This window comes from Mirounga angustirostris, unplaced genomic scaffold (assembly GCF_029215605.1).
Source record: "Mirounga angustirostris isolate CCGP_5_RB_7025 unplaced genomic scaffold, mMirAng1.0.hap1 SCAF_16, whole genome shotgun sequence".
Taxonomy (NCBI): Eukaryota; Metazoa; Chordata; class Mammalia; order Carnivora; family Phocidae; genus Mirounga; species Mirounga angustirostris.
The window spans coordinates 43,679,752-43,696,026 of NW_026991724.1; the positions used below are offsets into that span (position 1 = coordinate 43,679,752).

The following is a 16,275-nucleotide window of genomic DNA, read 5'->3' on the forward strand; positions in this document are numbered from 1 at the left end:
GAGCCACGGGCAGCCGTTAGGGGCGGGGCCTGCAGCCGCCCGCGCGCGGCTCGCGCCCTCCCCTTTGTGTCGCCATGGCGGCGGCAGCGGCGACGAGGACGACGAGCGAAGGATCGAGCGCTGCCGGCGCCTGAGGAGGCTACGCTACCATGGTGGTGAGGGGCCCACGCGGCCGTCAGTCCGTCCGCGTGTCAGTCTGTCCGCGCGCGGCCCCGCCCCGCGCGCCCCGCCCCCGGCCCCGCCCGAGCCCGCGGCCTGCGCCGCCCCTCACCCCTCGTCCAGGTCCCTCTCGTCCCCCGGCCGGGTCTTGGGCCCGAGCCCTTACCCCGGCCCCGCCCCCTCAGTGTGCATCCCCTTCCACGCCCTGGATGGAGGTGACAGTGGCCGAGGACCCAGGCTTGGGGGGGATGGGCTAGTCCCGGGAAGGACCCGCACCCCCAAGTGTCCCCCGCACCCAGGGACCTGCTGAAGCTTCCTGGGTCCTTCGCCAGCCCCCATCCCACAGCCGTCCTCCCATCTTCTCCCAATCTCCACCCCTCCCTGGCTAGCCCCCTCCCCCTCCTACCACCAGCCCCTTTCGCGTTCTTGAGCCCCACCCCCACCCGGCTCCATCCTCAGCCTGACCCTTTTCTTCTCATTCTCACTCCGTTCTGCTCCCTCTCAATCAACCCTTCCCACCCCCCCCATCAGCCTGAACCTCAGCCTCTCCAGCGTCTCCCCTCTTCTTACTCCACCCCAACCCCAAGCCAGCAGTGTACCTCTCACTAGATCCTTGGGTCCTTCTCCATCTTCTTGTCCTCACCCTCCCTCCCCACCATCTCCCTTTCCCACCATGCTGCTCCTGCTCATTCATCCATTCATTCCCTCATTCGCTCACTTAACAGACATTCCCTGATACCTCCTGGCAGACCCCATGTTCCAGACGCAAAGAGATTCACCTCCCGTCCTGCCTTGGGGAGCTTCATGGGCTGGAGAGGGACAGAACCGAGGGTGAGACCCAAGGATGAACCTGAGGTTGCAGGGATACGAAGGAGGGAGAGGCTAGAGCCCAGCCTGGGAAGTCCCGATCTGGCAGCTGGTTATTTTATTCATCAGATTTTACAGGGCTCCTGCTGTGTGACAGGGCATTGGGACCCAGAGAAGAATCAGGCACAACCTTACCTGTGAGGAGCATCAATTCTGTGCCCAGCTCTGTGCTGGGTCCCTGATCCTGGGGCAGTCACAGTCCACTGGGGGAGAGGGACTTGTCACCAGTGATATCTCAGAGTGCTCAGGGCTGGGATTGGGAGAACCTCGGGTGATAGAGGAGTCTAGAAGAGGAGGCTGACACAGCCCAGGTCAGGGAGAACTTCCAAGAGGAGGGAATGAGAGAGATGAGACCTGAGGGATGAGGAGGAGGGAACCTACTGAAAGGAGGGGGAAGAGTGTTCCATGCAGAGGGAACCTTTGCAAAGGCCTAGGAGGAAATGAGAAGATGGTGCTTTTTTTGGACTCTTAGAAGTTTGAGAGCTCTTGAGAGTGGAGGCCGTGGAGATATGTGTAGTATGAAAATTATACTGGCGCTTGCTGTGAAGAAGCTAGCAGGAGGGGAGAGGTTGGAAGCAGGAAGATTGATAAGATGGGAGCTCTGATTGTCCAGACATCAATAAAAGGTGTGGAGAGGCACATAGGGGAGATGACTATACTCTGCAGGGGTTAAAGGAGGGCTTTAAACAGGGAGAGGTGGTACCAGCGTGTGCTCTCCCTGCCTCACCTTCAGTCTCTGCTCTTCCAGCCCCCTACCCCAGACCACACACGAAGAAGCAGGCCTACCCTTAGTTGCCGTCACCCGCCCGCCCCCCCCGCCCCCCTTCTGCTCCATGCTTAGGGCAGCCTGTGGAGCAATTCGGGCCTCTGGGCCCAGGCTCACAGATCACAATGCTCCCGTTGTCTCTCGGCTCCCATCTCTGGAGGCCTCTGATTCTTCTTTCTGCTCTACAGGCTCGCAGCACTGACAGCCTGGATGGCCCAGGGGAGGGCTCGGTGCAGCCCTTGCCCCACACTGGGGGGCCCAGTGTGAAGGGGAAGCCTGGGAAAAGGTGAGAGGTGAGGGTGAGGCTCAGCTTAGGAGGGGGGCCAAACACAGGAGCCACCAGTGATGTGTTATCTGTCCCCCAGGCTCTCGGCTCCTCGAGGTCCCTTCCCTCGGCTGGCTGACTGTGCCCATTTCCATTACGAGAATGTTGACTTTGGCCATATTCAGGTAGGAGGGCTTTGCACCCAGGTGGGAGGGTGCGATCTTACCCAACCCTGAAGCAGTATCAGCCGCTGTACCCCTGAAACCTATCTCAGGGATAGCTGAGCGGTCGGTGGCAGGAGCTGCAGGGTGGAAGGGGAGAACGGTTCATTCATTCATCCCTTCCTTTCTTTATTCATTCACCTAACTTTTTGTTAGGTGTCTGCTCTGCCAGGACCCTGTACTCTGACTGACATCCTTAGGGAGGCCCAGGCAGGGGACACAGATCCATCTCTAGATAGTGCCAACCTGGAAAGGTCAGGACTGGAACAAAAGTGAGGCCCTTAACCCAGGCCTTTGTTTCCCTCTACAGCTCCTGCTGTCTCCAGAGCGTGAAGGCCCCAGCTTCTCTGGAGAGAATGAGCTGGTGTTTGGGGTGCAGGTGACCTGTCAGGTGAGGCCACCCCTCTCCTCATCTGGCCTGACAGACGGGTCTTCATGGTTCTCAGGTCAGTGTAACGGGACTACTGCTCCTTTCTGTCCCTCCTGATCCCACAGGGCCGTTCCTGGCCAGTTCTCCGAAGTTACGATGACTTCCGATCCCTGGATGCCCACCTACACCGGTGCATATTTGACAGGAGGTTCTCCTGCCTCCCAGAGCTTCCCCCACCCCCAGAGGGTGCCAGGGCTGCCCAGGTAAACTGCTTATTGTCTCAGCCCCCACCTCACGTATGGTGTGTCCTCATGAGCAATGTGTGAAGCCATCAAGAGAGGATAGTGAGGGGCGCCTGGGTGGCTCAGTCGGTTAAGAATCTGATTTCGACTCAGGTCATGATCCCAGGGTTCTGGGATCGAGCCCCATATCGGGTTCTCTGCTCAGCAGGAAGCCTGCTTCTCCCTCTCCTTCTGCCTGCAGCTCCCCCTGCTTGTGCTTTCTCTCTCTGTCAAATAAATAAATAAAATCTTAAAAAAAAAAAAAAAAAGAGAGAGGATAGTGAAATATTTAAACACTGGTATGGCCCAGGTTCCAACCAGTCGGAATGGAGAGGCCCAGAATGAAACTGCAGCAGGGAGGCTCCTTTCAGTTTTAGGAGCATGAGGCGTTCCAGGGGATTCGGTGGGAGAGTCAGTATGGCCCAGACCAATGGGGGCACACAGGAGCTCGGCATGGCCCGCTTACTAATTGATATGGATATATTTCAGTGCTTACCAGTGGAGAAGCACCCATGCATTCAGGCTGAATTTCAGCCCTGCCCAGAGGTGAGCTAGGGCAGTATAAGAGGGCAGCGAACTCTCTCAAGGTCGCCTCACAAAAGCCCTCCCCCCCCCCGACAACCTGCCCCTAGATGCTGGTACCACTGCTGCTGCAATACCTGGAGACCCTGTCAGGCCTAGTGGACAGTAACCTCAACTGCGGGCCCGTGCTCACCTGGATGGAGGTGGGCCCGGGAAGGGGGGCTTGGAGTTGGGAGTGAGCGAGGGCTGTCTGAGGAGCGAGAACCAGTCCGAGAGTGTGTGTGGGCACAGGGAAGAAACAAGCCAGAGCGGAGGAGGCTCTGGTATTTCAGGGTCTGTGTGGGCACATGCCTGTGAGAGAGAACGAGTGCGTGTGTGTGCGTGTGTGTGTGTGTGTGTGTGTGTGTGAGCAGGCATCGGACTGTGGGGATGTGAGGATTTCAAGATATATCAGTTAGAAATGGGTTTGACCGTAACTCCTAGAATACCTGGCCCACAGTGGCTCAAACCAGTAGGTTTTCAGATAGCAAATGTGCAGTGTCTGCTCTGGAGGGTGAGGGTACAGGGGTGTCCTGGGACATGAGAGGGAAGGAGGGGCTTTGTTGGGCAAGAATTGCGGTGTTTGACCCATAGCTCTGACTGACTGAGGCTCTTAGGTAGGGGACAGGCAGTGGCCTCTCCTGGGCACAGAGGAACGCTCTCTGCCTTTATTATCCCTCCTTCTGGCCTCTCCCCATCTTAGCTGGACAACCACGGCCGGCGACTGCTCCTCAGTGAGGAGGCTTCCCTTAACATCCCCGCAGTGGCCGCTGCGCACGTGATCAAACGGTACACAGCCCAGGCACCAGATGAGCTGTCCTTCGAGGTGAGGCTGGGGGGAAGCAGACTCCAGCGGGGCTCCCCCCTTCCCCTGTCCCTTCTGACCCTCCCTCCAATTACCTTCCTGCTCCCAGGTGGGAGACATTGTCTCCGTGATCGACATGCCACCCACTGAGGATCGGAGCTGGTGGCGGGGCAAACGAGGCTTCCAGGTGAACCTTGCTTGGGTGGATGGGCAGGCCAGGGCATCGTGCCAGCTAGGGTGGCCCACTCACTGACCCCAAACCCTCCTCAGGTCGGTTTCTTCCCCAGTGAGTGTGTGGAACTGTTCACAGAGCGGCCTGGTCCAGGACTAAAGGGGGGTAAGTGCCAGGGGGCAAAATGGGGAGGCCTCCCTGCATCCTTTGCCTGTCATCCATTCTTTCCACCCATTGTTCATGCCACAGATGCCGATGGTCCCCCATGCGGTGTCCCAACGCCCCAGGGTGTCTCCTCTCTGACCTCAGGTAATGGGAACAAGAGACCAGGCCCCTGCCCACCCCACCCCCCCATAAGACCAGTGGCTGCACTGACCTTCTATGGCTTGCCTTTACTCCCCCAGCTGTGCCCCGGCCACGTGGGAAGCTGGCTGGCCTCCTCCGAACCTTCATGCGCTCCCGCCCTTCTCGGCAGCGGCTGCGGCAGCGGGGCATCCTACGGCAGAGGGTGTTTGGCTGTGACCTTGGAGAGCACCTCAGCAATTCAGGCCAGGATGGTGAGGCCTCATGTCCACCTGCCCCGCCCACTCCTCCCACCCTCTTGCAGCCTGCCCAGACCTGAGCCCCTGCTTTCTCCCAGTGCCCCAGGTACTTCGCTGCTGCTCTGAGTTTATTGAGGCCCACGGGGTGGTGGATGGAATCTACCGGCTCTCAGGAGTGTCATCCAACATCCAGAGGCTACGGTGAGGGCCCTCCATCAAGCCCTTCCTTCCGCAAAGACTTACTGAGCATCATCTCTATCCCAGGCCCTGTGCCATGTGCGGGGGACAGAGTTATCTGGGTGGGGGCGGCAGTTAGGCGGGGCTGGGGGCAGGGAGGGTTTTTTTGAGGAAGTGACACCCAAGCTGAGGCCTGAAAGGCCAGAGCAGAATAAGCATTGGAAGCAAAGAGATCAACCTTCATTGAGCACCAGCCACATGCCACGCACTAGGCACTGGGAACACAGAGATTCCTGCCCTCATGGGGCTCACATGCTGGAAGAAGAGACAAACAAGGAAATGAGAGAGTACCAGTAGGTGACAAGTGCTATGGAGAACTATAGAATGGGGTAAAGAGGATCATAATAAGTTGGGGAGGGAATTGCAGTTTTAAATAAGGTGGGCAGGAAAGGCCGCCTGGGGGAGAGCCTGCTCTGGAGGAGGTGAGGCTGCCGGCTGTGTGGACATCCTGGGATGAGCTTTCACCATGGTGGGACAGTTAGTGCAAGGGGAAGGCAGCAGGAGTTCATGTCCCAGAAGCAAACGGGCCTTTCGGATACTGTTAGGATTTTCCTTTTACTCAGAGTAAGGGGGTAACCATGGGAGGGTCTGAGCTGAGGAGGCACAGCATGAAGAACAGTCTAAGGTGGGGAGCAGTGAGGCATGAGCACTGGGGCTAACAGGTGTGAGGTGACAGTGTGGAGCCTGGGGCTCTGAGAGACAAGGCACGAGGTCACACGAGAGCAGGGGGACAGCATCAGAGAGTTCTGAGCAGGGGCTGCTGGGATTTTGGCCACATCTTCCAGTGACCTCTTGAGGCCAGAATGACACCTTCGTAGAAGGAACGTGTGTGGTCATGCTCTGTATTCAGATGGCCTCGGGTAGCCGCAAGCAGGAGCATCTCCCACCTGAGCCTCAGTGTCCTCCCCTGTAAAATGGGGCATGCTCATTGGGGCACACAGAGTTGTTGGGGGGTTCCGTAAGGTTCTGCCTCTGAAGAGCCCAGCACGGGAAGAGGGTTGCATCCGTGTGTGGACGCTTTGGGAAGTGGAGGAAGAACATGGCCAGGTGGGTCAGCTCTGACCTGATCTTTCTTCTCCTTGACCTGGTGGCCTCAGGCATGAGTTCGACAGCGAGAGGATCCCTGAACTGTCCGGCCCCGCCTTCCTGCAGGACATCCACAGCGTGTCCTCCCTCTGCAAGCTCTACTTCCGGGAGCTGCCGAATCCCTTGCTCACGTACCAGCTCTATGGGAAGTTCAGTGTGAGTAAGGGAGCTGGCAAGGTCGGAGGGAGCCGGGATGCCTCGGCCCGGCCCCTGTCACACCTGTGCATCATCTCAGGAAGCCATGTCGGTGCCCGGGGAGGAGGAGCGCCTGGTGCGAGTCCACGACGTCATCCAGCAGCTGCCCCCGCCTCACTACAGGTAAGCCAGAAGGGGCGGGGCAGGCCTGTGGTGGGGTCCCAAGGGAGCTGAGGCTCAGGTGTCCTCCTCCTCTCCCACCCTCAGGACCCTGGAGTACCTGCTGAGGCACCTGGCCCGCATGGCGAGACACAGTGCCAACACCAGCATGCATGCCCGCAACCTGGCCATTGTCTGGGCGCCCAACCTGCTCCGGTAAGCTGGCGGCTCGCCGGCCTGCCGCCCTCAGCTCCCTTCCTCAGGCTGGGCCTCAAGTCTGCCCCACACCTCCCACCCAGAGCCCACCCACCCAACTTTTGTTCTCTGATTCATTTCATTCAACACATATTTCTTAAGGACCCCCTGGGTGCCAGCTCTTGTTCTCAGCACCGGGACCCGGTAATGAGCAGGATCCTGTGCTGCCAGGCTCACATTTTCATGGGGGAGAGGGACAATGAGCTATCGACAAGAAAAAGAGAGACTACGGTCTGATGGTGATGAGTACTAAGGAGAAAGACTACAAAGCAGGGAAGGGAGATGCACGGGGTCATGGCATTTTGAAATTTTTAGAGCGGCAGGGGAGGCTTCCATAGGAAGTCTTCCTAAGGCCAGTAGCAGCGTGAGCCCCAGGGGATTTGATGGTGACCGAGACCGGACAACTCTCTGTCCTAAATAAAATAGGTGGTCCATGAGATGGGGGATATAAGAACTATTAGGACAAAGAAAAAAAAAGAGAGAGAGAAGGAAGCTGACAATTTTAAAGAAAGTGGGTGGGGAAGACTCCATTGAGGAGGTAACATTTGAGTCAAGATGTGCAGGAGGTGAGGGGGGGACCCATGTGGATATCTGGGGAGGAGCAGACCAGGCCGAGGGAACACCCAGTGCCAGTGTCTGGAGGCTGGAAAGGCGCCTGCTGTGCTGGAGGACCAGCAGGGAGGCTGGCGTGGCTGGAGCAAGTGAGCAAGTGGGTGAGCGGTTGAGGGGGAGGCGATGATGACGTCAGAGAGGTGACAGGGGACCAGCCAGAGGAGTGACTTACAGGTCGTGGGTCATGGTGAGGACTTCGCTTCTGCCAGGAGAGAGGTGCAGCCAGGGGAGGGCTCTGAGCCAGCAGGGCCCTGACCGGGCATCACAGACTCCATCTGGTTGTGGCCGGGAGCAGACTGCAGGGGGCAGGACAGACAGGGAGCCCAGGGAGGAGCTGCTGTGATGTCTCTGAGTGGGAGGATGGAGGCTGCACCACGGTGGGGACAGTGGGGGAGAAGAGTTTAGAATCTGGAGAGATTTTTGTGGGTGGAGCAGGCGGGGATTGCTGAGAGACAGGATTTAGGTGTGAGGGAAAGAGAGGGGTCAGGAACAACACCTGGAGGTGTCTGGCCTGAGCATTGACTGAGATGGGGAAGGCAGGGAGGGAGGGGGCTTGGGGAAAGGTTGAGAACCTAATTCTGGATGTGATCACTTTGGTAAGGTCAAAGGTGTTCCCCATCGTGCCTAGCTGGAACACACCAGCTGGGGCTCAAAGCACCTGGCCTCCCTCCCCCTCCTCCCATCCAGGTCCATGGAACTGGAGTCTGTGGGGCTGGGTGGGGCAGCAGCCTTCAGGGAGGTACGGGTGCAGTCCGTGGTGGTGGAATTCCTGCTCACCCACGTGGATGTCCTGTTTAGCGACACCTTCACTTCTGCTGGCCTCGACCCTGCAGGTATGCCCATCCCACCCCCTGATATCCTGGCTACTGCCCCCTCATTGTTAGGGCTGCAGTGGGAGGGCAGGTGGGCTCCCAGCCCTATCCCTACCCCACTGAAGCTGGACCTCCCTCCTGGCTCCTTGAGGACCCCGCCCCGGCCTCTCCCACCCCTCCCCCCCCTTCTCATTTCAGCTCCTACGCTCAGGATCCCCACTTCTTGGCCCGGACATCGTTCTTCCTTCACCCCTTGTAGCTCCTGGGGGCTCTTGGGGCCATGGGTCCACCAGGGAGGAGGTGGGAGGTCCCCAGACTTGACCCCGCCCCGGCCCCACCCAGACTCCCCGCCCTACCCCGGACCCCAGCCCAATCAGGATTCAGCACGTCGGAGGGCCCTCTGGCCCGAGGTAACTGAAGCCAGAGCCGCTGCCCTCGCTGGCTGCCGGGAGCTGCCTCCTCATCAGCTCGTTCTGCCTCACTCCTCCTCCTCACCTGCCTGCTGCCCACCCATTCCCGCCTGATCCGCCCTGGCCCCCTGCCTTGCCAGCCCGGGTGGGCACGCTGCGGGGCCGGGGCTTGGGCTGTAGCGCTTGGCTTTGCCTGTGGCCTTGAGCGGCCCCCCCGAGCTGACAGCTGCCCCCTTTCCCAACTCCCTAGGCCGCTGCCTCCTCCCCAGGCCCAAGTCCCTTGCGGGCAGCGGCCCCTCCACTCGCCTGCTGACGCTGGAGGAAGCCCAGGCTCGGACCCAGGGCCGGCTGGGGACTCCCACCGAGCCCACCACTCCCAAGGCCCCGGCTTCCCCTGTGGAAAGGTGAGTGGGATGCTGGGGGAGCACAGGGCCAGCCTGGAGGCCCCAGATCCTCAGACTGCCTCCTGTGTCTCACGCAAACCCCAGGAGGAAAGGGGAGAGAGGCGAGAAACAGCGAAAGCCAGGGGGAAGCAGTTGGAAGACGTTCTTTGCACTGGGCCGGGGCCCCAGCATCCCCCGGAAGAAGCCTCTACCCTGGCTGGGGGGCACCCGTGCCCCACCGCCACCTTCAGGTCAGAGGCGGCAGAGAGTGGGGGCTGGGGCTGGGGGGGGGAGGCACTTTGGAGTGCCCTTGACCATTCCGCCTCTCCCCGCAGGCGGCCGACCTGACACAGTCACACTGAGATCTGCCAAAAGTGAGGAGTCTCTGTCATCACAGGCCAGCGGGGCTGGTGAGCGCTGGGTGGCTCCTGCCTGGGCCCCGGTGCGGCTGGGAGGGCTGGTGGCCCTGAGGTGGCCTCTAAATGTATTTCAGATTTGCGGGGTTGGGGTTGTTTGTTTTGTTTTTTAGTTCCTAATCTGGACACGAGGTACCATCGATGTGTTAGATAAAGCATCACCCTTGGTTCATGATGTACTGTGATCATTGGTCCAGGCAGGGTCCTTTCAGGCTTTTATTCGTTCCTTTTGAAAAGAAATCTAAATAATAAAACGAACATCCGTGAACCCACTGGCCAGAACTAAAAGACCCCACTCCCTTCCTGCAAGCTCCTCCCCTCTCCCTGTCTGCTGCCTGCCCATCAGAGGAGTCCCCTAGAGTTGACGGGCAGCATCCCCTTGCTCTAAGGTTTACCACCTACAGGCCTCTGCATAAATAACATATGGCACAGTCCTAGCTATTTTGAAACTTTAAAGGTCTCCTAAGAAAGGGTGGCGGGTGGTGCTGGATGTGGAACCTGACTTTCCGCTCACTGCCACCCACGCGGCTGAGAGTAGCTCAGGCTCGTTCCTCTTGGCTGCTCTCTGGTATCCATGTGTGGCTCTCCCATCCAGAGTCACTTGTCTGTCCTACCCCCGAGGGGCTTGGGGGCTCTGGTGAGCACTCCCTGCGCGCCCACACTCTGGAGAGCGCTCCAAGCACCCTGGAGCCGAGGGGCGCGCTGTAGGCCATGCTCACGGTCAACCTTACGTGACAAGGCCGGGTCGCTTTCCAAAAAACTGTCGCCCTAATCTGCACTCCCAATAGTGAGAGCCTGGGAGGTCCCGCTGGTCTCCTGCTCACCAGCCGTGTGGTTGTTAGACGTCAGTCTTGCCTTTGGGTGTAGAATGATTCTCATCTTTCCTTTCTCACTGTGAGTCTGGACAGCAAATCCCTGGATTTACAGCCACTGTGACCCTATCCAGAGAAGTGCCTCTTCATGTAACCTTGCCCAGCCTAACCCACCCTTACTGCTGTATGCGTATGTAAAGTTCCGGCCCCTCACGCCTAACTGCCCCGCCTTCCAGGCCTCCAGAGGCTGCATAGGCTCCGGCGACCCCACTCCAGCAGTGACGCTTTCCCTGTGGGCCCGGCACCCGCTGGCTCCTGCGAGAGCCTGTCCTCGTCGTCCTCCTCCTCCGAATCCTCCTCCTCTTCGGAGTCCTCGTCCTCTGGATCCTCAGCAGCTGGGCTGGGGGCACTCTCTGGTTCCCCCTCACACCGAACCTCAGCCTGGCTAGATGATGGTGACGAGCTGGACTTCAGCCCACCCCGCTGCCTGGAGGGGCTCCGGGGGCTCGACTTCGATCCCCTTACATTTCGCTGCAGCAGCCCCACACCAGGGGACCCGGCACCCCCCGCCAGCCCGGCACCCCCAGCCCCTGCCTCCGCCTTCCCACCCAGGGTGACCCCCCAGGCCCTCTCACCCCGAGGGGCCGCCAGCCCTGCCTCGCCCACTGCCCTGGACATCTCAGAGCCCCTGGCTGTATCAGTGCCACCTGCTGTCCTGGAGCTGCTGGGGGCCGGGGGAACGCCTGCCTCAGTCACCCCAACGCCGGCCCTCAGCCCCAGCCCGGGCCTACGGCCCCATCTCATCCCCTTGCTGCTGCGTGGAGCCGAGGTCCAGCTGAGTGACACCTGCCAACAGGAGATCTGCAGCAAGCTGGCGCTGCCTGTTCCCCGGGGAGCCCAAGGCCAGCCTGGTGAGTCCTGCTCAGCCTACCCCATGCCCTTATAGACCCTGAAGCTGCACCCAAGACCTGGCTGACTCCTCTTCCCATTCCTCTCTCTGTAGGTCCTGGTATGGATTCACCGCTGCTGCCCCCACCCCTGTCCCTCCTGCGCCCTGGGGGGGCCCCACCCCCACCCCCCAAGAACCCAGCACGCCTCATGGCCCTGGCCCTGGCTGAGCGGGCTCAGCAGGTGGCCCAGAGACAGAACCAACAGGAGCATGGGAGCACCCCTTCTGCTCCCCACTCCCCTTTCCACCGCTCACTGTCGCTGGAGGTGAGCGGTGAGCCCCCAGGGACCTCAGGGGTTGGGCCGGCCCCCAACTCCCTAGGCCACCCAGGTGCCTGGGTTCCTGGACCCCCACCCTCCCTGCCAAGGCAACAAAGTGACGGGAGCCTGGTGAGGAGCCAGCGGCCCCCAGGGACCTCAAGGAGGGGACTCAGAGGCCCTGCCCAGGTCAGTGCCCAGCTCAGGAGAGGTGGGGGGGGGTTCAGGGGGTGTGGGGATGAGCCAGAGATGGCAGCTCAGTTCCTGTATTCTGTCCCCCCACAGGTTCCTACTCCCGGCTTCTTCTCTTCAGCCCCTCGGGAGTGCCTGCCACCCTTCCTTGGGGTCCCCAAACCAGGCTTGTACCCCCTGGGTTCCCCATCCTTCCAGCCCAGCTCCCCAGCCCCAGTCTGGAGGAGCCCCTTAGGTCCCCCTGCACCACTTGACAGGGGAGAGAACCTGTACTATGAAATCGAGACAGGTGAGGGAACCCCTTACTCTGGCCCCACTAGGTCCTGGAGTCCCTTTCGCTCTATGCCCCCAGATAGGCTCAATGCCTCATATGGCCTGCTTGGCCAATCGCCACCACTCCACAGGTCCCCCGACTTCCTGCTCAGCTACCCACCACCCCCTTCTTGCTTTCCCCATGACCACCTTGGCTACTCAGCCCCCCAGCATCCCGCCAGGCGCCCTACCCGGCCCGAGCCCCTCTATGTTAATCTAGCTCTGGGGCCCCGGGGCCCCTCACCTGCCTCTTCCAGCTCCTCCTCCCCTCCTGCTCACCCCCGGAGCCGTTCAGATCCTGGCCCCCCAGCCCCCCGCCTACCCCAGAAACAGCGGGCCCCCTGGGGCCCCCACACCCCTCACAGGGTGCCTACGCCCTGGGGCCCTCCAGAGCCTCTCCTGCTGTACAGGGCAGCCCCACCGGCCTACGGGAGGGGGGGCGAGCACCACCGAGGGTCCTTGTACAGGAATGGGGGGCAAGGAAGGGAGGGGGCTGGTCCCCCACCCCCCTACCCCACTCCCAGCTGGTCCCTCCACTCTGAGGGTCAGACCCGAAGCTACTGCTGAGCCACAGCTGGGAGAGAGACCTTCCTCCCTTCCCTTTGCCCTCACTGATCTTGGCCCCATCTAATCCCTTGTTTTGTATTTTCTTGAGCTCCTGACCCCTACCCCAGGTTTCTAACTTTGTAACTTGTTTCTGATGTGGGTCCCTAACCTGTTATGGCTTCCCTACCCTGGGCTGAAGGGCACACCCATCCCCCCACCATCCTCCCATCCCGGGGGCTCTCGCACAAATCTGAGGGCTAGGCTGACACCCTGTCTTCCCTCTCCCTCCAGGAGCCCCCAGCTTGTCCTGACCTGTGCACAGGGGGTTGGGGAACAGCTCGTGCCCATCTCCCCCCACACCCCCCACTAAACCATCTGACAAAATTAATGAATAAAAACGGTGAAAACACAGGTGCTAGTATCATGCTGGGGCCAGACTCAGGGAACAAAGAGGCAGAGACAGATGGGATACTTTATCACTTTATCATTTCAGCAAGTGCTGCGTGGGAAGTCACTGCTGGGAGGCTCTGAGGGGCGGTGTCTGCAGAGAGGCAGTCACGGGTACTCTAAGGATCGGTGTCAGGAGCTGCGTCGAGGCTGGACTTGTCTCCGAGTTGTCCACCTTGCAGCTCTGCTATGATCTCCTCCAGCAGGTCCATCCTGGGGAGTAGTGGAATAGGGGTGGAGCCAGGGTCACTGCAGGGATGAGGAAGGGATGGGGGTGGGGGGGTGGGCAGCAGGGCCCATTTCTTACTTCTGCAGGCTGGAGAAGAGACCTCCTCTGATCAGCTCGGGACTGGGCTCCTGTAGGGGAAAAAGGCTGGAGCTGCCAGCCAGTAGCCATGGAGCTCGGGATGGGCCTGGGAGCGGGGGGGGGGGCAGGAGATAGGCTCGGGGTCCTCTGTTTCACCCACCCTCGTGGCCTTCCCTGCCAGCAGCCTCCAGGGTGTGAGAGGCCTCGCTGTGGGTCAGCAGGCAGGGGGTGGGCTCAGAGGGTGGGGGGCCCAGCAGGGCGGCCCTGTGCGTGCTGCTGCAGCCCCTGCAGGGCTGGCATCTTGGCGGGGTTCCTCTCCACCTGCTCCACAGAACCCTGGATCCCCAGCAGGGAGGCTGAGTCCTGAAGCCTGTTGTGCAGGGCAGGGCCCTGGGGGAAGCCGGGTTGGCCAGGGGGCTCGGGTCAGTGAGAGGACAGTTGGGGGGGGTCCCTGGTCAAAGGAGAGGCAGCCAGGGAAACTGGGGCTGGTGACAACTGGGGTGAGGGGTCACAGTTTAACGAACGGACGGTCCGGTCGCGCAGGGCCCTGGGGGGATCCATACTGTCGAGCTGGGCTCCAGGCAGCGGTGCAGGCCGACCCGGTCTGCGGGGCTGGAGCCTGGGTAGAGGCTGGGGCCGGGACTCGGTCTGCTGCCTAGAGTCAAGCTGCTGCCGGAGTCCCAGGCTGTGGCCCTCTGGACTCTGCTGCGGCCTGTGACCCCGAGAGTCTTCAGGGCCTGCAGACACAATGGCAGGAGGTGGCATGGGCTCCCTTGGTCCCCCAGATCCCTGCTCTGGCTCCTGCCATCCCCACTCCTGTCCCTCCGGTGGCCCGCAGCTCCCTTGGTCCTCCATGTCCCTGCTCTGGCTCCTACCTGGCATGGGGAGGGGCCTAGGGACATCACAGGGGGCACAGGCCTGGGTGCAGACTTGGCTCTGGGAGCCACCTCACAGTACAGTGTCTCTGGGGGGACAGACCAGTTGGTTGGAATGGGGGGAGGAGAGCTGCGCTTAGCACTGGCTACAACCCCCTCCGTGCCCTCTAACCTGGTAGGAAACCCTGAGACACGGGGCACTGTGCACTCCAGTGCATCGGGGAGCTCACCTCAGGAGCTGGGTCCTGTGGAAAGGAGGCTGAGTGTGTGACATGGGTCCTGCCTAAGGCTCCATGGCTACCGCCACCCGGCCAACCCGTCCCATACCTGGGCCATGGCCTCCCGCAGCAGGTATCGAGTGTTCTGCAGGCTGCCCCAGCGGTCGGCGGGCCCTAGACCCAGCCCAGCCTGAACCAGGGCCTGGTAGGGGGCAGGCACCAGGGGATCCAGGGCCGGGCTCTCACCTGCCTCCAATTTAGCCTTCACCTCAGGCCCCTTTCTCCCAGCCCAGGGCAGCTCTCCTGTAAGGAAGCATGATTGGCGGACCCAACCCGAAGGGCGACCTCAGTGGGGCAGGGTGTAGGATCACTCACTGACCGGTGAACACCTCCTGGGCCAGGATGCAAAAGCTGTAGAGATCTGAGGTGGCAGCAGGCATGTCCCCGCAGATGAGCTCAAGTGGCAGCCATGGGTACAGTTCAGGAGGCGGGGGCAGCCCCGGGCCTGGGCCTCCCCGGGAGCAGCCCTGCTGTGGCCTATGGAGGCCGGGGAAGGGGGCGCTGGTGAGCCAGCGGCCACTGGGCAGGGATGCAGGGGCAGCAGGGGAGGCGGGCACTCACCTGGGCTGCAGCCAGCGTCGGTGCAGGGGGCGGCCGTGCTCCAGGCTGCCCACCTTGGCCAGGCCTGGCCGCACCAGCTGCACCGCATGAGAGCTAAGGCCGCCATGAGCGCACCAGCGGGCCTGCAGGAACAGCAGGGCCTCCAGCACCTGCAGCAGCAGGTGGCCGGGCAGCAGGCCCGGCACAGTGCAGGGCCCTGCCGGCCTCGGCCCGCGTGGGTGCAGCACCACATGCAGGGAGCCCAGCCACACGGGTTCGAAGAGAAGGCACAGCCCCGACAGGTCGGCCGAGGGGCTCAGTGCCATCAGCAGCAACAGGTTGGGGTGGTGCAGGGTGCTGGGCGGGAGGAGAGCAGGCCACTCACAAGGAGGCCCCTACCTGCTTGGTGGGGGCTGCTCCTGGGCACAGATCAGCACGTGCCAGGGGTTGACGATCTGCACCAGCCACCAGACAGAGGAGAAACTGAGACCTGGCTCACAGGGCCAGCATCCAATTCGTACCCCACCTGGGGTACCCCTCTCTACGCCAGCCACCCCTCTGTGGCCTGTAATACACAGCACACAGCCCTGGGACCCACTTTACAGCAGGGGGGAGGGGTGGTCACTCCAGTAAGAGGGCTCCATGCCAGGTGCTGGCCCACAGGTGAAGACCGTCACCGTGGCCACCGCCAAACTCCCTGGCCTCCTGTTTATGAGACGCTTGAGTCCAGAGGGCAGGCGGGAGACTGGTCTGTGGGACTGGGCCAGCCTGGGGGCCAGGCTGGGGGTGGTGTACCTGCAGTGCTGAAGGTCAGCCAACAGCACATCTGGCTGAGTTCCGGGTGCCTTCAGCTGCCGAGCTGTCACGGGGTGGCCCCTCCACAGGAGGCTAGAGAACGGGGAGGGGGAAAGAGCACAGGTCTGAAATGGGGGGGGGTCTTCCTATGAGGGAAGGAGGAGAGCTGGACACCTCCCAGACTCTGCTGGACAGCTAGGCAAGGGGTGTGGGAGGGGCTCTCTCTCACTTGGCCATGAGGGTGTGGGAGCTGTTCTCGTAGGTGCGGTCGGGCTCGCCCTGGGCTGGCAGCAGCTCCTTGGGGTCCGCGAGGGGTATGCCTGTTACCAGCCCCAGTGGCCACAGGCTGCTCAGCTGGGGATGGGGAGTGGGACTATGAGGCACAAAGCGGACAGGGGTGTTCCCTGCTCCCCCAACCTCTCCCGCTTACCTGGCCAAACCCCAAGGCTGG

General features: G+C 61.3%; 1 protein-coding gene across 3 annotated transcripts; it reads left to right on the forward strand.

Annotated features, from left to right (window-relative positions):
* On the forward strand, nt 1–12,991 carry ARHGAP33 (Rho GTPase activating protein 33). 3 transcript variants are annotated; one of them, XM_064582019.1, is made up of 23 exons: nt 2–155; nt 885–990; nt 1,981–2,078; nt 2,158–2,242; nt 2,589–2,669; nt 2,774–2,911; nt 3,562–3,654; nt 4,194–4,316; nt 4,405–4,482; nt 4,566–4,632; nt 4,717–4,776; nt 4,872–5,024; nt 5,108–5,210; nt 6,344–6,488; nt 6,568–6,650; nt 6,735–6,842; nt 8,181–8,326; nt 8,966–9,119; nt 9,204–9,349; nt 9,434–9,508; nt 10,563–11,237; nt 11,330–11,721; nt 11,818–12,991. In XM_064582019.1, the coding sequence occupies exons 2-23, from the start codon at nt 964–966 to the stop codon at nt 12,601–12,603; spliced, it is 3,816 nt and encodes a 1,271-aa protein (XP_064438089.1). In that variant the 5' UTR covers nt 2–155; nt 885–963; the 3' UTR covers nt 12,604–12,991. The 3 variants fall into 3 exon arrangements, with proteins under 3 accessions (XP_064438088.1, XP_064438089.1, XP_064438087.1); XM_064582017.1 differs by having other exon boundaries at nt 11,330–12,991; XM_064582018.1 differs by lacking the exon at nt 885–990 and having other exon boundaries at nt 1–155; nt 11,330–12,991.
* Nucleotides 12,992–16,275: the final 3,284 nt, after the last annotated feature.

Coding starts and splice junctions, on each gene's coding strand:
- ARHGAP33 (XM_064582017.1), top strand. CDS start 964: ATGGGCTGGAGAGGGACAGAACCGAGG. Junction 2,243..2,588: donor TTGACTTTGGCCATATTCAG/GTAGGAGGGCTT, acceptor TTCCCTCTACAG/CTCCTGCTGTCTCCAGAGCG. Junction 3,655..4,193: donor CCGTGCTCACCTGGATGGAG/GTGGGCCCGGGA, acceptor TCCCCATCTTAG/CTGGACAACCACGGCCGGCG.